Below are 22,788 nucleotides of genomic sequence, written 5' to 3'. Positions count from 1 at the left end.
GTATAGATATAGATAATTCCTATCTAGATATATATGGTACTTTATAGGTGTTATTGTATGCTCCCGTAGGCATACAGCTGTTAAGTCAATGTATCTAAAAAAAGAGGACAAGAGCCGCGTTGGAAAAATGCTCCAATTTCTATTCTATCTGAAGGCTAGATAACAAAATAACATAAATTATGTTTTGTTTATAAAGATTTTTTGAATACCATAAAATAAGGAACAAAAAAATGAAACTGTCAAATCTTATAGTGACCGCGGTCATTATTGGGGTAAGGTGTTTTTGTTGGATTTCGTTTTAAAAACTGATATTTTATCTTAATTCTAGTTTACATGCATACAACCTAGTTGTGTAAATGTGATACAAAGTTACAATAATCTCATGTAAACATTGTGCTTATTATACATTTTAGATTTGCGTCGAAATTTCCATGGCTTATGATTCCATAAACTCTTTATATGATGGTGACTACGAAAGTTACTCTGCGGGTAGGTCTTGTTGCTTAAAAAAACGGATATAGGTTTATTAAACTAATTTGCTGCGAAATTTTACCTAGCTTTGCGTTATCTTAGTAGTTCTCTGTTTCGCATTGGGATTATGGCAAAAACAACATTACTTGACATTAACCCAATTTTGGCGTCTGTAACAAAATAATGCTTGCCTAGTTTTTGTGTCGTCCTTCTATGACCAAGTGCTGGCGTATAATCTAAACATGGGGTCGCGGCTCGCGACATCATTGTTTGTGGCCGGCGGAGCAATTAAGTGGTCTCCAAACTTTCTCGTTTCACGTAAAAAAAGACCTTAAAATCGCCATATATCGAGCAATAAGCGAATGTTATATGAATTATTGTAATTAGAATACTGATGATGCTTTTAGTAGCGAAATGTATTTACCATATAATATCCAAACAAACTGATTTTCGATTTACTAAGTTTTGTACTTAGTTTAATCTTTACCATTGATGTGCAACCAAAATCGTTTGTTTTAACCATTCGGATTTAGGCAGATTCTATTATATAAAATAAAATTGTAACAAAAAGTTATTTTAAATAGTTTGATTTATTTTTATTTGAAATCTGGATATATTTGGAATCTGGGTATGGTTGCAAGCAGTGTCAGGTGTCAGCCTTCGTTTGTAACAAATCTGTGTTTATGTTAGTTCCTGAACAGTGGGTGGCCGAGCTATCCTCTTCAAGAAAAGCTTTAGACATACTGTTTCAATCTCTTAATCAGACGAACTTGTTGGTGTTCTTGCCTTTGGAAGAAAATTACGATTACTGGGATTTAGATCAAATTTATTATGAAATATCGAACCGATTTAAAAGCAAAGGTAACACTTTTTATATTGTGGAAATAGGTGGATAAAATGGTCAAACTTTTCTTTATTACCTACTAATAAACTTTCGTATTTGTTGTAGGCTCTCTACTTACATACTCTCAAGTTGTCGAGATTCGCAAGACCCTTGGAGTTCTAAAAGAAAAAAGAGACGAACTTTTAATCGGGAGTGAAAATTATTTATATAAACAACTTATTCCACTCAGGTGTTGTAGATATTGGTTTTAGCCTTTTGTTAAACGGTTTTAATTTGCAAAATACACAACTCTGGATCCGATTAGTGCAAGTCGGCAACAAAAAATATTTTTTCACACTTACATATCTCCAGCGTAGCTTCACGTAATTACCTGACCTATTTTTATTAAATTCAGAACATTTAACAAACTGGCATTTAAAAAACATAAGCCGAAAGTAAATTTGTAAGAAGGGCCAAAATTTGCAACGTGGTTGTATGAAATATGCAGTGTTGTAGTGACCTAAGTTAATACACCTATAAGTGACCGTTTTTAAATGACTTTACTTTTGTTTGTTTTTAAATAACTTGACTATACTTAGGACATTTTGCGTTATCCATTGCTTTTACTTTTACTGATTGTCAATTTGCATTATTAACTTGAAAAACATTCTCTATTATAAACAGATCCAACCTGGACTGTGCAGTAGGACGAAAGGCGACCAATCATTTTTTCAGCACTGTTTTAAGAAGTTGGAGAATACAATACATTTGCAAGATTTGTATACCAAACATGTGGTATTCATTACTCAGTGTCGATTATGATAAAAAAAATTGTACTCTTAAGGACTGCATTGTGTCTTTGCTCAAAGCGAACGAGGTGTGTTACTATTAAAAATTATATGGTACAAAGATTGAACACCTTCTTAAAACAACATGTTTTTCAAAAAAGAACAATTTTAATACCAAACAGTTAAATCCACTTAAATTCAACATTTTAATAACAAACAGTTAAATCTACAACGGCAACAGTACATTTTTCTAACAGTTTGCGATCGGAAAAGAGAAAAATGACGGTTCGCAACAAGTTTTTCAAATCAAACTTGATCTTGTGTATCTGCTGTCGAACACCTACGACTACCTGTTTTATTTGCTATGTCCAAATAGAACTATGGAAACACCATGCCCGATAATAGAAGAGCACGTTTGTAAAGAACTTTCGTAAGTGTTTTCAAATAATTATGTTTTTCAACATTCTTTTTAAAATTGAATAATTAAGACGGTTTAACTTTATTTGTGATGCACAATATTTAACGTTGAAGACCATATATGTTTATGATCTGTATTCACCGTAGGACTCAAAGTATTTTGCAACTGAGCCAGAAAATTCAAACCCGCTCAAAAGAAAATCCCCCAGTCACAAGTCAGAATATGATGCAACTACTCGATCTGCTTACTCAACTAGCCAAAATCAGTAACTCGTTTGCCAAAGTAGCTCGTTTAACTACTGTTACTTTCGGTAAAGAGATGCTGGAAAACTACATGGGGATCGTGGATACTGCCATAGGAAGTGCGAGTGTCAACGCCTGGAAAGAGGTGGATTTAAATTTTATATTGTTTTGTAGTTTATTTAAAAAAAATTATGCTCGTTAAACTATCTCGCCGTAAAAGTATATGCTTCAGTTAATGTTCTAATCAATTATTTTCAACTTAAACATGTTAAGAATATTGTATTTTAGGCTACACCAACAACAAGTGAAAATCAATTTAAGAAAATTCTTCTTAACAGTGAGACCTATGTTGGATTGTTCACTAAAATAATTTTGGGAAATACACAGGGATCCCCAACTGACGCATTGAATAAATCTACGATGAGTGTGAAAATGGGTCGTTACTCTAACCACACATGTGGGTTACGTTGTTTTGGAAATTGCTTTTATAAATAATAATATAGACATATTTTACTAAAATAGGGTGCTTAATCGCCTATAGTTCTATATTCTATTGCTTGTGGTTGTAACCTCCTGTTTTAAACTGTAAAAAAATTAATACGGTATAGATATACTAAGTAAACACTATAATGTAGTATCAAAAAAAGTGGAGTTTTCGTTTAATGGAGCAACAATTTGGACAGATCCATTGATAAACCAGTTTGATAACAAAACAGATGTGTTTGGTAAGTATGACGATTATATATGTTTATATACGTTTGTGTTTATTTATTTATATGTACGTTAAAAAAGGCCTAAAATATATGTAGGTTAAAATAAGGACTAAAATTAACCCACCCGCTAACTTCATCACTCCACAAATAATTTCAAAACCGAAAAACGCTCATTGTCTACCCCTAATCAAGGGCCAACAGCCTGATGCGATAATAACAGCGCAGCGGGAAAAACGGCCATACCTCCCCTCATCGTTTTATATGTTACGAAACGAAATTCGTGGCTTTGCCCAGGTTAGATTTGGATTGGACCAATAAAGTTATCTCTGCGATATACAGTAATTAGCGTTGAAATAAGCGCAGAAATTTGCGAAATCTACCGGGATTCAAAATGTAAAAAAAACGCCAAGCTGTGGGCTTTTAAACACTATTGTATATTATGTTCTACCATGTTCAATCAGTTTGCTTAAGCCGCGAGGTATATGATTTAAATTAAACAATGATTGTGTCAATTTAACCTGCAAATTCCAATTTTGGTCAGTCTTATTAAAATCAAAAAACAATAACAACATGTTTCTGCCTAACTAGCATCAACAGTTTTTGTAGAAGGAACATATATTTATAACGATGGTATCAACAAAAATAAAACAACGTGTAAAGAAATATAAATGCGTCACACGACCAAAACCAAAACTGCTTAAAGAAATGGTTTACGTGTTCTTTTTGCCAGAACCACCGTTAATTTTTACATTATTTTATCTTTACCCATGTAAATATGGGATCCATTTTATTTCATTAAAACTTATATATTAAATTTACCTACGTTTAAATATAGCCACTAATCCGTTGTTGTTTGTCTGCTTTTTAAAATTCTTATTTTTTCATATTTATTGCTATGACCAGATGATTTACTTTTCAGTGTACGCCCTTCACTACACAACATGGAAAGAAACGCTACAAAATATACAGAAAACAAGTAATGCGAGCGCAATGTTCGACTACGTAAAAAGTTCAAAATATTTGGTCGGCAAAGGAGGAATAATTTCACTTAGTAGCACAACCAAAACACAAAAACAATCGGTTCCAGTTAGCTACAAGTAAGAAAATTGAAGATAAAAACATATTATTTATTAATGTATAGAGTTTAACCTACAAGCTTACTGGTTTAGAGAAATCTAGTCAACTGCAATTCTAAGCAACTTGAACTGTCTTGTAAAACACTTAACCTTGCTAATTGTTTAAAGAACTGTTTAAACATACAATACATGCTACATACAGAATTATGTAGCATTTTGAACGTTTCGAATGTCGAAATAAATCAGTTATTCTAAATGTTTAAATATAGGCCTACTTCTGCATAGGCTTGGATATTCTTACTACTACGTCATCGTGCTACGGTTTGCCATTTTGTTTATTTAGAATTAAATTTGAAAATGATTCGTATTCTGGAGAGAAGATGCTAAGAAGATGCTTGTCATGTGAATATTTGGATAATCAACAAAATTGGATGTCAAACGGATGTCACGTTACCGCCGCTGATGCAGAGGGTGTTACGTGTCATTGCAACCATACTACCAACTTTGCTGCTTTTATGATGCCACACAATCCAGAATATAATACCACAAACAAACAGGAAATGGTAAGTGGCGTTTCATTTCTCTGCTTGTAAGTTACATAAGCTAAAACAACAGGCAACAGTTCTTTTGTTCAATTGCCACCGTACAAAACAGAGATGTTGTAAAGACCGTTGTAACGAGTTTAAGTCAATGTTTTCAAATGACTTGACTTGATTTAAGGAATCTGATCACCATTTTGAGAAGTTTAATATTTACTTTTGGTGCTATTGCTGTGAATTGAAATTGATTTGCGTAACTAATGACTTGGACTGGGACATGAATTGCTATTTTTTGGAAATGGATTGACTTTTGATTGTTATTTTGTAAAAAAACTCGACTAGAAGTTAAGTCATTTTAAAATGATTGTTTACTTTATACCCATAAAAAACAGTTAAAAAAATTGCTTCTCAAACCAGATAAACAAATCAAACAAAATTTTGTTAATATGCTACAATGCTGTATTTGTTTGATTTTAATTGACAAAGTTTTTATTTTGAGGAGAAATGATATTGAGCATTTAAAGAACAGATAAAGAAGAGGCTATTAAATAACATTTGCATTACCAAAGCCCTAATGTTACCTATACGTGTTTTCTGCAGCTTTAATAAAAAAATGGCATGCACCAACTAAACGCTTCTATTGCATGATTAGTGGTGAATTCAGCAGGGCTGCCAGGCAATGCCCTGCTCGTAATTTTTTGACAACTGTTATGCAAAAGCAAAAACGCAACTTTTTATACGTGGTTTCTTGGTAGCCATACAAATCTTGGGTCTACAGGCCTCACAACTTGTTTGCCAAAATCATCTTGATAAATGTGAAGTTTTGTTTTAATTTAAATCTGTAATACACACTATTTTCGCTTCGTCTAAAAGCCGTTTCCATGTATTATAAGTTTAAAACTATTTGTACTTTGCGGTATTTGTCAAGAAGTTAAATAGGGTAGGCACTTTCACACCTATAGAGTCATCTTGCTAAATAATTATGTTTGTTCAGTAGTTTAAATAGATCGGAGATTATTAAAATAAGTACTATCCAAGACACGAGAAGTTAGCGTTAATCGTTTTAATTGTGTTTTAATTTACAGCATGTTTAAACATTTTTAAATATTTTGTAAAATAAATATAGTTAAATTTAGGTATACTCAGAAATAATTTATTTGTGTTCAGTGGTTAAATATCATGGAATATGTTGGATCAACTCTGTCTATTGTGGCTCTATTGGCTGCAGTTACCGCGTTTTGCCTTGTTAAAGAGTCTATTCGCAACGATAGATTAAAGGCCCATATGAACCTTGTCGTTGCCTTGCTTTTTGTTCATGCAATTCAGGTATTTGAGTAGTTCGTGAAGTTGATAGCCTAATAATAATATATTTAGTAACTTTACCTCGGTCTGTTGCAGCTTGTGACCGATTACGCTGTGTACTGCAACATATGTTGTGTTGTTACGACAATAGCGACGCATTACTTTTTGCTATCTTCGTTTATGTGGATGCTGGTGGAAGGAATATTTCTCTACCTTTACGTTGTTCAAGTATGTCCTTCTTGTTTTAACAAACACGTACATTGATGCAGTAATATCTACGACAGAATAAGACTTAAATCTGTCTGAATAGCTCGCCAGCATCTTAAATCGTATAAAACGCCGTTTTTTTATCGGCCGTTTTGATTTCAATGTTTGGGCAGCACCGTTTGGCACATGTTTTTGCCCTTGTTTGTTATCAGGGATGTGGTTAGAATTTATGTTAGGTTTGAAAGTATAAAAGAGGTAGGAATAAAGCTAGGCCTGGAGTTTCGGGTTAAGCAACAAGTTGTAGAAATTCTTAAAAAATATTTTTAATATGAATTTTTTTCCGGCGTATGTTTTATTGGGTGCTTAAATATTATTTTTAACTTTTTTTTGGGTGTGGATAATAAACATTTTGATAAAAAATGAATATAATTCATCAATTTTGCATAGTCTTTGCCGAACACGCGAAAACAAACAATACATAGCCGAAACCAACAAAGTAAATTTATACACTATTTAAAATTAACGCTGGTAAATAACGGTATTTATGAAGAATCACTGACACTGTCAAATCACCCATGCTAACCTATGAAAATAAACAACAACAATTAAAACCCCGTTTTAAAGATGTTTTATATTCTGAATTGATTACACTATTTCACTTTAAATGCTGCCAGGTGTTTGTTCATTCTAAACTTGAAAGTCATTGGTGGATGTATTTTATTGGATGGGGTATTCCTGCAATAATTGTGGCGATATCAGCTGTGTTTGGTGTTACAAATGACTTGTATATTCAACACGCTCTTTCCAAATCTGATGATTTTTGCGAAGCGCACCAGTTACTCTATCCACCTTTGGAAAACCGTGAGTTTATACATAATTAGCAGGAAATTTTGCCGGAATACAGGCGAAACCTAGTCATGTCCAGTTATGTTTTATCTGTTTTATGCGATAGAGTGGGGCGTCAAACATGCGGCCCGCAGGACCGTTTCGTGCAGTCTGCAAGACATTTTTAACACAAAAATGTGCTGACAAAAGCCTAAATTGTTTTGCAAATAAAGCTCAGACTATTGTCATGTGTTCATCGCCACGTAAGGGCCATCAATCTAAATCTAATTTTTTTTTTTTTTTATAAACTTGACCACTTGCCTGTTTAAAATTGAGAAATTCCGTTTAAAGCAGGTGTGTGAACCGCGCGCCGGCCTATAAGCGCACGTATCCAATAAAGTTATATGTAATAAATAACTGTTGTAATTTAAAATTGCGGTGCGCAATGCTCATACACATACAATCATACATGTATACTTTGACCAATGGCTAGCAAAGGTAAATAGTACATTAGCAGTTAAAACAGAAAACTTTGTCAAAAAATTGACAGTGATTGCTTTCGAAATGTCCGTACAGTCAAAAGCTCTAATTTGCAACCTTTCCGTTGTCGGGCCACTTTTTATTTACGAATGTTGCTGAAATGTCTGTTTGCAAATCTACACTGTATAAATTTAAATGTATAGATAAAAACAGCATTTATTAGTCATGTTATACTGAGTGAATATTCATATGTAGCCTACGCTATCAATTAACTATTGGATTTGCCAAATTACAGCATTTTTAAATCTTCTTTTTACTTTGAATCAAGCACAAAAATTTGAGGCCTGTTGGCTAGATGTCGCTTCAGGCATGGTTTGGAGCTTCATTGGTCCTGCATTGTCGGTAATTTTCATCAACGCTGTAATCCTATGTAAAGTTATTCAAGTAAGCTCTTTATGTTGTTAGTCCGTATGCATACATAAAATAGATTGGTGCATTGCTTGAAATAACGGCAGTTAAAGTCTAACTAACTCTTAAGAAATTGCACTTTACAGAATCTATAAGTCACACGGCGCACGCCATACGTATAGCTCAAAAAAACTACATTAATGGAGAGGCCTTGATCTTACCCTGACATTAACCTATAAACGTAATAAAATACAGTAGCGTCTATTAGGCTGTTACAACTATTCCCATGCATCTTGTCCCGGAAGGTAGGTATCCATATAAAGTGCATTTAAATAAGTTTTTTGATATATAGTCTGGCGAAATGCTAGATCTAGTACAATTTTGCTACCATTACCTTGAAAGTCGTGGCTTACATCAGTGGTCCCCAACCTGTGGGTCGCGACCCAAACTGGGGTCGCCTGAAATTTTTGTGAGGTCGCCATTAAGTCATCATATTTCCGTTTTAGTGCGATTTATGTGTATTTTTCTTTACTATGACGCCACACTAATAAACGTGACTTGGTGAATCTTCTACATAAAGTTGCTGCTTTAACTCTTTAAAGCTGCTAAATCAACTAACGTGACATTTAACAAAAATTAGCTTTCACTTTCTCTCGCAAATTGTTTCACTATACGACATTATTGCAATCAGTAATAAATGGTTGTTTTTTTAAAATGGTTTGTTAAGCGGGATTTAGCGCAATGTGCATATTAAAAGCGAAAAAAGGTCAACTTTTAGTTAGTTAACTTGGACAACGTGGTTTGCATATATATGGAGTTAATTTCTTAATTAGGACAGCGGATGCAGCAAACTGCATCTTTTTAACTCGTTTAAAGTAACATAATCAAAAGTGTACCGTAAGCAAATATTTGGTTTTGGACTTACATGCAGTCAACGTACCAGGCTGTATTAAGTTTTGTTATTGAACCCCATCCCATTTTTTAAAACACATGGTTTGTGAATGGGGACAAAGCGCCAAGAGCATATTTATCACGAAACATCGTAGGCCTATATTGCTTAGAAATAAAACATGGCATGTGGTTATGCTTACGTAAAGTGGATGCCAAATTAGTGGAGATACTATGCAGGCGCAACCATAGCACTGAATGCATTTATTGTTCAAACAAACTGAAATTTTTACGTTTCTTCGTGTGTTAAATTCAAATTTATTTTGTTGTGTATAATCTACGCTCGCACTATACTATGTTTCAGCATTATTTAAATTATTTTTATTCGTATTAGAAAACAAAATGGGGTCGCAATGTAAATTATAAATGCAATTTATTTAAATTGGGGTCGCCTATTAAAAAGGTTGAATACCACTGGCTTACATCGTGCATAGCATGCCACTCGTTAAAATGAAAATTTTGCCGATATTTCTATTGAGATGCAGTTTTAACTTGTTTTTTGAAGACAAACTTGTTATCGAGAACCTGTTTTTTGTAATACAAACAGGGTATATATGTTATTGTTATACAACGACTGTCTTCAAAAATGATCAGGGATTGCGCAATGCGCATATTGCTATTTATGACGTATACAGAGTTTACAACAAGCTGCTTGAGTTGTAGCCTACCAAGAAAAAAAGATTGAAAAGCACTGCTCTAGAGTTAACCAATATCGGGTGTGTGTCACTCTATGCTCTATGGCAGGGGTGGGCAATTATTTTTAGCCGCGGGCCGCATGAGAAACCTAAAATGTTGTGGCGGGCCGGGTCAAATATAGGATCTAAAATACATACAATATGACGTCATACTCTGACGGTGTAAAACAAATAATCAACCAATTTGTTATTACGTTTAGAGTTGTGCGAAAATGTGCAATTTAAGTCGGATTTAAAGAAGGTCACAAAACGTCGCGCGAAGCGCGAAAAATTTGCGACTATGTTTGTTTGAAAATGCAAACTTTAATTTAGATTTAGATGGTACGTGAAGCATTGAGCACCGACTAAAAATGTACGTTGCTTAATATATTAGCGTTTATTAAGTTGTGGGGCGCGTTGACCCAAAACTTAGATTAAAATACGTGAAAATTTTATACGAAAAACTTACCTATATGTTTTTTCTTCTTTTTGAAAACTTTAAGTTACCGATGTGTTACGAAGTTTAACAAACTTAGCCTAATATTTATATATATTTTAAATATTACGCTAAGTTGGTTAAACTTTCGTTGGAGAGAGTGCCACTGAGCAGAGGACGCTATTTGTCTGTGAAGTTGCCAAAAAAACGCGTGGAACATACGAGCAACATAGAAGAGATTCGCGCGAAGCGCGAAAAGAATTTCCGTTTCAGCATTTAAACAGGCTAAAAATCGAATTTGGCGGGGTCTTGACAAGATCTGTCAACTTGCCCTGGTTTTCGCTTAGCCTATGTATTTTATTGAAAATAAGTCGCGGGCCGGATTAAACTGCTTGGCGGGCCGGATGTCGCGGGCCGTATGTTGCCCAGGTCTGCTCTATGGTCTACCCTAAATCAGGGTGGTCCAAACCCAGGCCCGCGGGCCATATGTGGTCCGCGACATCATTGTTCGTGGCCCGCGAAGCACTGTTGAATTTTTGCAAAACCTTTAAAGCAGTGTTTCCCAACCTTTTTTACACTAGTGCCCCCTTGGGCTCAATAATATTTCATATCGCCCCCCTCATCTTGCTTTACAGTAACTATTATATTAATCCTTGTCTAACATAATGTTGTCTTCATTTTTGTTTCGATAAGCTGTCAGTGATATTTTAGTTTGTCTCACATACATTCACTATTGGAATTTATACAAAACATTATTTTACCAGGTTATGTCATTATCAGGACTTTAAATCCTTTTCTAGTCGCGGGAACCAACCAAACTCATAAATGTCTTTTTTATCCATACTAATAATGAAAAGTGTAATAGTGGTTGTTAATCTTTTTAAGTCCGGGCGCACCTGGCGAGCGAACCGAGCGCGATTTTTTTGGGGTATAACGGCATTTCTTTTAAATTTCCTGCTAGTTTTTATTAGATTGGCGAAAAAAATAAACAATGTTAAAAAATAAATGTCTAAAATTTTTGAATACGTTTTCCGTTTGTTCGCGACCTCCTTAGCAGCCTTCCACGTCCCAACGGTAAAGAAGCGCTGATCTAGTCCAAAGACAGCATCAAAACGTAAACTAACTGGACGTAGAGAGATCTAAGTTAAATAGTCAAAAAGTATTTAAAATGGACTCGTGTATAGTTGTCAAAAAGGCGGCGGGTCGAGGCCGTAGATTGGCGACCCCTGTTTTAAATATACAAACATTTTGCCAAGTATAAAATGGTGAAACGCAACAGCAACCAACAGCTTTACATAAGAAAGCCAATTATTACGTAACAATGGTCGGGAAACTACTACAAGTTTGCAGTACGGAAGCTGTCATTTAAGGTTAAAAGTTACCTACAGTCCTGTTTGTTACTATTTTTATGTAAACTTTTTATAAAATTTTGATATAAGTACTTTCAAGTAACGCCCCCTTATGTGCGTTCAGTGCCCCCCAAATCATGAAAAGACTCAAAACGCCCCCTTGTAACTCGCCATCACCCACAAGGGGGCGGTACCGCCCACGTTGGGAACCTCTTCTTTAAAGGTTTATTCAAAGAAATCTCAACGAACAGTAGGCCTTTTCCGATTATACCTTTAATAAAACAGTTTCCTATCGCTCACCAAATTCGGATCCAGGGGGTTGCAAGAACGCCTAATTGTGGTTAGACCGGTATATAATAGTGTTAGACCGGTTTGAGAAAAGTCGCAGTACGTCGTAAATGTAACTTTCTGAAATGCTGTTCTGCAAACTTGTACGTTATATTTGCGTTTTAAAGTAAATGTAGCCTACGATAAAATATATCGCGCTGCCAGAAAGTATTGTTTGATGTTTCACTGTGACGTTAGGGCGTCTTCCAAGATGCAATTTCAGTCAAATTGATCTGGTTAATAAAACCTTTTTGCGCGAAACGATAACGTCTAATTTAGCGATTGTGTATTAAGCAAGATCTCTTAATATTTCAGTAAGATACGCTCATGGTTTCCGCGAACATTCTACGCTTATAAAATGCAATCTTTTAAATTAGAATTTTTGTGAAATACGCAAATTTTTCGCGCTTCGCGCGCACCATTCCCTCAGTCTCATAACATTAGATTTTATTTGCGCTCACGTTTGACGATAGAAGCAAGTTTTCTGGAGCTCGATGTTTCTTTGTAACGTCATCTTTAAACACGCATGTAGCCTACTTTATGTGGCCCACGAAAAATATGCAATAAATATTGTGGTCCGCGATGCTGTCAACCTTGGGCCACCCTGCCCTAAATGATGCGAAACTAATGAATGTCTCAGCCTTATTTTAAACATCACTCGTAGTATATAACTTTGAGCTATTTCTTTCACAACTGGGGGCCTTCAATTAATCACTTATTTTAAATGCAATTTTTGTTTCAAACAAAATACTGTATTTAGGTACTTGTGAAGTTGTCAGAACGAAGTAAGCGCATGAAACCGTTCGATGCAAGACATCAGCTTGGTGGACGTAGTGGTTCTTCAAACTTATCCTACCGTCCTAAATTACCACAGGTATGCTGTTGAGTGTGAGTGTTGTGGAATTACCACACGCTATAGGCACAGAATGTAACCAGTTCGGTCAGTTGAGTGTTTCACAACCTTTTGAACTAGCGCCTCATCAGGCTAAACAGATTCTTGCAGTGCCCAACCACGCCCTTCTGAAACATATTTTACTAAAAAGCCAAAAACCATTTGCATGAGGCTAAAATATTTTTCGGATTAAGTCTAAATTAGCAAAAATGTTTGTTTTAAGTAGCATGGCCCTGTAGTTTAGTGTTGATACTGATTATTATAGGTCATCAAGAGCTGTTTAAGTATAAGCGTAAGTCGTATAGTTTTAACTAAACATATATATATATATAGGCTATATAATATGTTAATTTAAAAACAATTTAATTTAAAGATTGTGCTGTTGATCACCTTTGTAGTCGTGGTTTTATTTAGTCAGTTTTATAATATTTGCAACCAATTGCCTAAATGTAAGCAATTAATTATCCAAGCATTTCACAGATTACTTTTTACATCTTTTTACCCCAATTTTAACATAAAAATAACTGTAACAGCACTTACACCTATTCTGGAGTCACAGACCAGTAAGATCATGGCAACATATTCAGTTAACAACATTTGATATTTCACATAAATCAATAATTCAGTGTCGGATAATATACACCAAAGGCAAAGTACGACATGCATAAGGCTCTTGGTCTTCTACCGGTTGGCTGCCTCGATATACAAGCTTAAACAGTACATTTTATAATATTATTGTAGGCTACAAGGAGCTCCATAACCAAAAAACTGTAGATTTTATCGTGTAGGCCAGGGATAGCGAACCACTGACCCGCGCACAAATTTTTAATGACCCACTTGTCTCTCTAGAAATACCAGATGCTTTAAATCTTTTTTAGGAAAGGGTAAATGTAAAAAAACAAATCTTTGTTAGATAGCACTATTGTGTTTAAATCAATGGGTCGTGTAAAAGGTTTTAGAGGTGACCAGTAGGCCTACATTAACTGCACTTAAATTCAAAAAATAAATTCAAAGCGGCTGTCTTCTTTATGTAACTTACCTAGATCCAACATAGAGAATTGGAATCTATATAGCCTATAATCCCTACATGTTTTTTTGCAGACCCGCCTAAAAGACTCGGTGATCGAATACAAAAGAAAATCAAGTGATCAATTTAACAGTAGTATAGTTGAAACAGATGAAGTAATTCTACACGGAAGTGCTATATCAAACACAAGGTTAAAACTGAATAGCAAATAATATGTTTGATTGATTTTAATAGGCCTCAACACTTTCAAACAATAAAAACGCCTTTTAAAACGACATTACATACACAAGCATGTACAACAAACTTGATCTCGCCCAGAGCCTCTAACAGGCGGCCAGAACTGCCCGGGAAATAAGTAATTATGATCAATTGAGGGTCTTGTGTGTTTGCATTTTCTTATGCTAATAACAAACCTTCAGCAATAAATTTAAACCAAACAAATTCATATTTGTTTTCTTAAGTGTGTTATCTTTTTGCTGTGTTATCTTATGACTTTTTAGATCAGGGGGTTGGGGGCACCTGGCTTTGGACCCGCAATAATGCAACATTGCTGTTAGCGCGAATCCTCTTTGCAATATGGCCATTGTATCCTAAATTACACCAATGCAACGTTTGAAACTAGATAAGCGATTTTACTTTGCAAAACCATCGTGATAAACATCATTATCTTAAGCCAGTGGTCCCCAACGTTTTTATCCTGTGGACCCCTTTCACCCCTATTTAAAAATAAAACAGCATCTGTAAATTTGTCAATATACGAGGAGGTATATCACCTCTTTAAAATTTAAAGCTTTTAAGCCGCTATATTAGTGCTAAATTATTAATACGGTAATCTACTTTGCTGAATGATATTTTAAATGTAACGTAAAAATAATTGAGGAACCGTACACTTCAGTAAAAGTTTTATCTCGTTTGTGAAAAACACCTGCACTGTTTAGATTTTCCAGTAGGTCCTGCTCTTATCTCGTGGCCCGCGAAGTATACGCACATAATAGTGTGGCACAATATGTTGGCAACCTTGGACACCCTGATCTAGTGTATTGCGGCCCGTGGGTTGATCTACATGGTTACATTGGGCCCTCAGAGCAATTTGAGTTTGGGACCCTTGATCTAGCCAATGGTCGGCAAACTGTGAGCCGCAGAGCCATTTTTAGTGGGCCGCGAGTTACTTTTGAACAGCTTAGTGTTATCATCTAGTTGTAGCTAGGCCGCGTGATACCCGTACGGCGTAAATTCATTGCACTTTGTTTTAAAGTTACATGTGGCTTAGAAATTTTATATTGTCTCAGTGTGGTTCAGACCCAGGTGCCCAATGTGTTCCCCGCGCGTATATTCTTCGTTTTACAGTATGTTTTACATTATAGTAGCAGGGTTTTGGCCATCAAGGCGCCGTGTACTTCACCTTAAAACAAATGTCCCGAATCCGCCACTGTTTTCCTACTAGTTATACATAGTGGGCCTTCAATAGCTCTGAAAAGAGTACTTGGGGCCGCGACAAAAGAAGTTTGCCGACCACTAATCTAGCCCTTCTGTCGTTTTTTGGCCTACTACAACGGCCGTCCCGGTGTGACCAGGGTCGTGCTGAGTTCGAAGCTGACCGCAGGCTAGTTGTTTTTCCAGCTATCTGCTTGCACCATTAGTCGACTGATTCGGTTAATGTGTCAGAGGCTTCGAGTATTGTAATCCAGTAATCTTCGTTTTATTTATCACTTAAATATCTAACTCTATTGTGCCCTTAAAAAGGGAGGCATCTCGTGAAAGTTTAAAAAGTTTGCATTATCTTTGTGCAAATCTTAGACTCAGACTAACTGGGTTACTCAAAAAAACATAAAATATTGCTAGAAATAAATAAATGCTGGTTAAAAGTAATTTTCTTATTTCATCCTATTTCCTGCCAGCTTTAAGACGTTTGTACTGGTACACGGTGTTGCAACAATGATCGCATTTTCTATATAGCTCGGGGGTTCTTGAATTAAGGCGGGGGAAGGGGGCGATCCATTGACACAATTTATCAAAACTCGCGCCCCTATCTGAATAATATGTTTGGTAGCTATAAAGTCCCAAAACATCACTCAGCTTCAGACAAATGCAAATTAAGATCGCGTAATTGGCATGAATATGTGTCAGTCAAGAAAGCACGATTACTATATATATTACTGTTAGCAAAACTTCAGAATAAATAAATTAAAAAGGTTTTTTCTCGGTGATTACCACACTTGCTAAACGCTTCACGTCACCCAGTTTAAGAACAAGTGTTAATAGTAATAATAAGATAGCCAACATACAGAACATTGACAAAGTCACATTGTTCGAATAGGCTCATTTAATGAAGAACTTTCATCGTTTAAAAAAAACATTGGTTTTAAATAAAAAATGATACTCGTCATACTTAATATTTGACAAGGATTTTCCTTTTAGTAGACTAACAGGGGTATTTGAATTTACGTGGTTAGTTTGTTTTACAGGCCAAATTCACGATCATCATCACAGGTATATCTTCAAAACAGAGTTATGGAGAGACCAAAAATGTCACCAACTTCCCTTGCAGGAGATCGTAATTTTTTGGCCGATATTAGAACTGCCGTAAAAGGTAATATAACTCTTTATTTGCTGTTTATTATTTCATCTTGCAAAACAGTACAAACCATGAGGGCTGTAGATTCGAAGCCAGGTTCGAGAATCAAGGAAGTCGGATGTTTGTCTGAAGTCGGACTCGGGACTCGAGTATAGCACTATACCCCAGTCCCGAGTGCGACGTGTGCCTACGTAACAGAAAGTTCGAAACCGATTGGGTGGTACACTGAGAATAGTCAAAGTAGAATAGCTTATGGAAGAAGTAGAATAGCTTATGGTGTAAAAGTAGAATAGCTTATGGAAGAAGTAGAATAGCTTATGGTGTAAAAGTAGAATAGCTTATGGTGGAAAATTTTTTTTCGGCGAATTGTTGGTGGACTATTAACATCCCTATAGATCAGCGGAAACTGGGGTCCGCGGACCAAATGGGGTCAGTAAAGCATTTTCAAAGGGTCCGCGAGGAGAGTTAGTCTTTAAGTTGCTCAACATTATAGGCTTTAGAGCAGTGGTTCTCAACCTGTGGTACGCGTACCACTAGTGGTACGCGAAGTCATTTTTGGTGGTACTCTGTATGCAGTATGTTTTTAAGTAAAATTAGAGTTTTACCAAAAGGTTAAGCTTTTCTTATTGTAATAAACAATACATTCATCGTAATGATTGTATAGTTAAATATTTTATGCTTCATCACTGATAGGAACTATTAGCCTATCTTTCCGGAACATCTATGCAATTTTTTTTTTATGACATCATAGCAAAACAACGAAGAATCACAAAACTTGACAACCAGTATTAAAAAAAGGGAAACTTTTTTGACAGTAGTGCTGGTCCGCATTTGTTTTGAAATTTCCGGGATAACTAATTAGCTAATCCACCCCTGTTAATAATCCTATATACATTTTGAGTAAAGTTGAGTTTTTCGATATTTTGTTGGTACGCAACAAGATCATAGAAGCTCGGGGTGGTACGCAGTGAAAAAAAGGTTGAGAAGCACTGCTTTAGAGAATGTTTTTAAACATTAGTCTAAGTTTTAAACATTATCTGTCATCATGATTGTCTTTAGTTATGCCTAATTATTCGATCATATAGCGTGTTTTATGATGTCTCTTGTGACATCATAAAGCATCTATTATGCTGCCTGTTAACAGCGAATCGTTCACATCAGTTAGAAAGTTGTTACATTAGAATGGGTGGTGACTGCACTAGTGTACTACAAGAAACATGGGCCAACTGACCCTTGAATTTTTATAGGGCCGCGAAATATCAAAATAATTGCAACGGGTCCGCCAAGCAAAATTTTTAGAAAAGTTTGGGAACCGCTGCTATAGATTGTTGTTGACATATATAGCCGCCCTACTTCAGTTACATAAATGTGTGTAATATATAGAGACTAGAGATTGGAGGGATTTGGGAGTCGGACTTGGATTGTTTTCCGACTGCCCCGTCCTGCTTTATTGTAATAATTTGTCAGTATAAACTGAATTGAATTATTGATTCTCGATCGACTGGTTTACTAAGTAAAAATTCACAAGAATACCTATTATACATTTTGAGCGTTAACTGCATTCCAAGCCAGCGATGGAGGTTAATATATTACGTCAAAGAACGCTTTGCTAGGCTTGTCCAGACAGTAATTGGTCATTTTAATAATCCGCTTGTGTGCGACTGCTATTGTAATGATGTAACACATATTCAACGCAATCGACCAGGAAAAATGTGGCGACCGTCCGGTCGATCGCGTTCAACGTGTTGGCTATCCCTAGCATAAAGCATGACATCCTAATATTTTGCAACAAAACCGTTTATGTGAATTTTCCAGGTGCAATTGTATTGCTGCCGCTTCTTGGAATTCCTTGGATTTGTGGCATGCTTGGATATAAAAGTTTTGCTCTTACAGTTATTTTCGTCATATTTAACTCCGTGCAAGGCGTTGCCATATTTTTGGTTTACTGTGTTTTCAACAATGAGGTAATTGTATATAAAGGATTTGTACATATGAAGAATGTGAACGTTTTAAACCCAGGGAGAAAATACCATTTTATTGTGACCTTAGGAAAAAATGGTCCCGTTCATCATCAGATAAAAACACCACACATTTTCCTTTTATGCATTTCATGGACCAAAGTGTGAAATAACAAACAATAAATTTGTAATTTCAGCACGTCCACCTTACATGATAACGACTTTTCACATATTTTTTTAAACAGTTGTTTTAAAAAACCTATAGTTTTATTTCTGCAAAGCTAGTACTAACATTTAGAAAAAAACCTTTTGTAGTATTGTTGTGTGATACCAGTACTTAAAGTGTTCGACTTTTATTGTATCGATGTAAAATCATATTTTACCAGGTTCGTCGCGGCGTACAACGTCAAATAAACCTATACAGAATAAACAACGAACACTTGAGAAGGGGGCGGACCAGTAGTACCAGTAGTTTAAAGGCGGCATTCAATAGGGGTCTACTTCGGAACTGGCGAAGAAGAAGTACTGCAGTTTCAACTCTCTCAAATCACATATGAGAGTTTTTCTTTCACTTTTATCCTTGGTTGATGCTTGTTCTTCTTTGCGAACGTTGATTTTGAATGTATTTGTATATTTAAAAAGCTCATTGGGCCAAAATAATATGACACCACCGCTATTACTCTTACTTTGATATGATGCAGCACATTTGTACTAAAGCACAGTGATGTTATATTTCAATTTGTCGTCGATCAGCACACATGGTTTTTGAACTTTCTAGTATTTCATTACACCAGCAAATATGAGCGAAATTGAACCTGTCAGTAAGCCCGTTTATATGCACCTTTCGCGGGCGGATTAGATTAGGTTTCAATCCGGATTGAAAAGTAATCCGTTCCAGCGTCGTTATTACATGGCGAAATTCAAGCCAGCTTGAGTATACAAACTGCACTTATATGCATTGTTACGTAATATTCCACTAAACTTATGACGCACAACCGCTTTTTCGGCTTAGGCTATACTCCTTTGGTTAGCAATCTATTACTGCTTGTTCGTTTTCAATAACCTAAAAATGAAAAAAACAAGAATTACTTGCTTTAGGTTTGCCGATTAAGTACGTTTTTGACTGTACAGGGGTCGGACACCTTTTTGAAGTCGCGGGTCACAACCAAACTCAGAAAGGTCTCTGCTGGCCGCACAAAATGATAACTAACAATTGTGTTATTGAAATGTTAGAACAATTGTGAATTAGGCGGGCGTCGAATATTTTTTGCACTTAAAAACGTGTTTAGTTACATTTACAGATGCGGTAAGGTGTTGCGCAAAGCGAAAAAAATGCTTTTTTCCGTTTTTCCGCGACGAACTTGGCAGCCTTCCAACGGTGGCGAAGAAGCGCTGATCTAGTTAAAAAAGCAGCATCAAAACGTAAACAAACCGGACGTAGAATAGACATTCGCGGGGCGCGAACATTTTTCGCACTTATGTAGTTAAAATAGTCAAAAAGTATGTGAAATGGACTCGTTTCTAGTTTGTCAAAGAGGCGGCGGGCCGGATGAATTAAATCGGCCGGTCGGATCCGTCCCGCGGGCCGTAGGTTGCCGACCCCTGGTATAGTGCTACAGTTTGCCTAGCACGCAGAATGTAAGTGCAGGAAAGCTTATGTGTGCTGGTCAACGGTATACAGCCTACAAATCAGAGTGAGTGGACGAAAGAAGGAAAATAATAACATGACTAATAAAAACTGTATTTAGCGCTGGCCTAGAATCCTACCCAGCATTGAGACAATTAATAAAGCAAGTATTGCTATTTAATAATGTTGCTTAACCTACCCAAAGGCGCATCTAACCCAAATAATGTTCGCTGTGGTAGAATTCTAGGCCAGCGCCTTCATTTTCCTTACGATAAAAATAAGACTAACAACCACACTAGATATACTTAAGCAGCCTAACCAGGGCATTTGCTGTTCTCCCCTGTCAAACACTAGCAACTATATTTCACTTCGGAAATACTTTTAACCTGACACTTGTCGTAACTGTTAAAAATAGTTAAACTTGAACGCTCAATTTCGGCCGTCAGCGAAACGAACAGATTAAGCCGCGAACGGATTGTAAACCACACCTTTTGACGGATTGAGAAACGAGAGAACCTAATCCATTTAAGCGCCAAAACGAGAGAGAATAGATTAACGAATTGGATTCGATTCCGGCTTAAACGTGCATATAAACAGGCTTATTGTCAAAACAAAACTCGGATTAAGGCAAAATCTAGACTAACTATATGCCTACCAAGTCGAAAGTCTACTCTTCAACATGCCTCAACCGCCAGACTAAAATTTTGGGAACCTCTTGCCTACCCCCCAAACCTCACCTTGAACTTCGTTAAGTGCTATCCGCACAAATGACTCTATTTCTAACTCAATTTCTAACTATCAGGGACAAACCATCACATACCATGGCATGCTGATCTAGATTCTATTTTGGCGATCTAGATTCTAACTTTTTTTGATACATTAAGGATTTAATCCTATCGGGTTTTTGTCTTGTTTCGGTAGATTTCAATTTTATTTATACGAGTCTTATTTCGTTACAGATATTATTGCGTAATTGGTTTTGTACATTTTTTTCCGAGTTCCGTTAAATGAATAAATTTGACGTATGGTTGGTTGCGTATCGTCATAACTCTAACTTTTGTTCCATCTTTGATATAGGCTGTTATATGAATTAATGTTTAAAACTGTCAATAACCCGATAAGATATGTTACATTGCGATTAATTTCTTGGTAACCATAGGACTCACGATCGACCAGTTCGGTTATAAAGTCACAGGAACAAACGTGACAATGCACTTTTTTGTGACTCTTGTATCGTGAATGAATTAATATTTCCACTTATTAAACATCGTAAACGGCAATGTCAAGTGTAGTTTATTTTCAACTTTTAAATCAAAATAATAATGCCGGTTCAGTTCCGGTTTCGGTTCGGAGGAATTTAAAAGTTCCGGTTCAGCTCCGGTTCGACCATCGCTATTTCAAAACCGGTTCAAAAAGTTCCGGCTTAGATACAATAAAATTTGCGTTAAATCTCAAAATGTGGTTCGATAAATGTAGAGAATAATGTTTTAATTGTAAGTCATTTAATCTAAGTTACGTGTCGTATTAAAAAACAGCAGCTCATTATTGAAATATCTAAAAAATAAAAAATAAACGATTTTTTCATTTAATATTCATATTTTTTTCATAAAATTTCGAATATGGCGTAACTTGACTCTGTAAAATAGAAGTTGTGACGTCATGCAGGAGCGAACCGCTTTTATTTAAAGGTTCGGGTTCGGTTAAGGTTCAGGTACTTTCAAATTATTCGGTTCAGTTCCGGTTCGGCTCCTTAAAATCTTATAAAAAACGGTTCAGGTTCGGTTACGGTTCGGATAAAATTGACCCAAAACCAGTTCATAAAGTTCCGGTTCGGTTCCGGTTTGACTCCCTGGTTTAAAGTGGTAAACATTTTATTTTTCCTAAATAAAACATTTTAATGATAAAACACTAATCGTTAATTGTTATACAGCATAATTATTTGTTGGTCGCCCTTGCCTATTTTAAGTAAATGCTTCCCCACAAATGGAGTCACATCCTTTAGCCTGCGTGTAAACGGCATTTAATCGGATGGCGTATTATAAATTATCGCATTTATTGGGTGATATTCAAGCAAATACGTAATCCTGGTACCATACTGCGTCCAACGTAAGTAGAAACTCGTTTGAAACTGAAAATCCGACGCATTAAATGCATTATTTTGCGAACACCACCTAAATTTTGCGCAGTAACAGACATCAGGAAGAGTTTTACGATATGTAGCGCGCGCCCGTGGAGAAGCGAGCGCACTTTGACGTCGCCGACCTTTAAAAAACTCGGGCGCACAGTGTGACGCCGCCGTTCCTTTTGTTAGGCGACGATAACTCTTCTCTGTCTGCCTCGACCAAGCCGGGAACATGTGCAGTTGTGCAGACAAACTTTCTCATTTTTATACAGGGTTACCATACCGTGCTTATTTTTAAGATTTGTGCTTATTTTTGGGCGCAGTGTCTTAGAAAAAGCAAATGTGCTTATTTTAGAGTTGTGTGCTTAGTTTGTCTTATTTTAGTTTCTAAAAGCGTTCTTTATCATTTTTTTTATTTATATTTACCAAGTTATTTGACCCAGATTATAACGATAATTCATTAAATTACATAATAACAATGGGTTGTGATTGTTTATTCTATATCTAAAAAGTACATTGTAGCCTATAGAAGTGTGGTAGGTTGCTTTAGCAATCAAGTAA

General features: G+C 35.9%; 1 protein-coding gene across 1 annotated transcript; it reads left to right on the top strand.

Annotated features, from left to right (window-relative positions):
• Window positions 1–431: 431 nt before the first annotated feature.
• LOC146160305 (uncharacterized) lies at window positions 432–19,578 on the top strand. The gene is made up of 19 exons (XM_083384923.1): window positions 432–489; window positions 1,162–1,332; window positions 1,421–1,544; window positions 1,979–2,171; window positions 2,340–2,512; window positions 2,647–2,887; window positions 3,031–3,199; window positions 3,378–3,467; window positions 4,375–4,552; window positions 4,875–5,094; window positions 6,238–6,396; window positions 6,469–6,600; window positions 7,254–7,440; window positions 8,213–8,328; window positions 12,787–12,900; window positions 14,020–14,135; window positions 16,411–16,535; window positions 18,336–18,484; window positions 18,865–19,578. The coding sequence occupies exons 1-19, from the start codon at window positions 432–434 to the stop codon at window positions 19,033–19,035; spliced, it is 2,886 nt and encodes a 961-aa protein (XP_083241049.1). The 3' UTR covers window positions 19,036–19,578.
• The last annotated feature ends 3,210 nt before the right edge of the window (window positions 19,579–22,788 follow it).

Source organism: Ascidiella aspersa, chromosome 3 (genome assembly GCF_963924565.1).
Source record: "Ascidiella aspersa chromosome 3, kaAscAspe10.2, whole genome shotgun sequence".
Lineage (NCBI taxonomy): Eukaryota > Metazoa > Chordata > Ascidiacea > Phlebobranchia > Ascidiidae > Ascidiella > Ascidiella aspersa.
This window is presented reverse-complemented; position numbering and strand designations above follow the sequence as displayed.

What these genes read in the sequence shown, in the direction of transcription:
- LOC146160305 (XM_083384923.1), top strand. Translation starts at nt 432, where the DNA reads ATGGCTTATGATTCCATAAACTCTTTATATGATGGTGACTACGAAAGT. An exon ending in CCACAAACAAACAGGAAATG is followed by an intron (nt 5,095 to 6,237) that starts GTAAGTGGCGTT and finishes ATTTGTGTTCAG; the next exon opens with TGGTTAAATATCATGGAATA. An exon ending in CTATCCACCTTTGGAAAACC is followed by an intron (nt 7,441 to 8,212) that starts GTGAGTTTATAC and finishes CTTTGAATCAAG; the next exon opens with CACAAAAATTTGAGGCCTGT.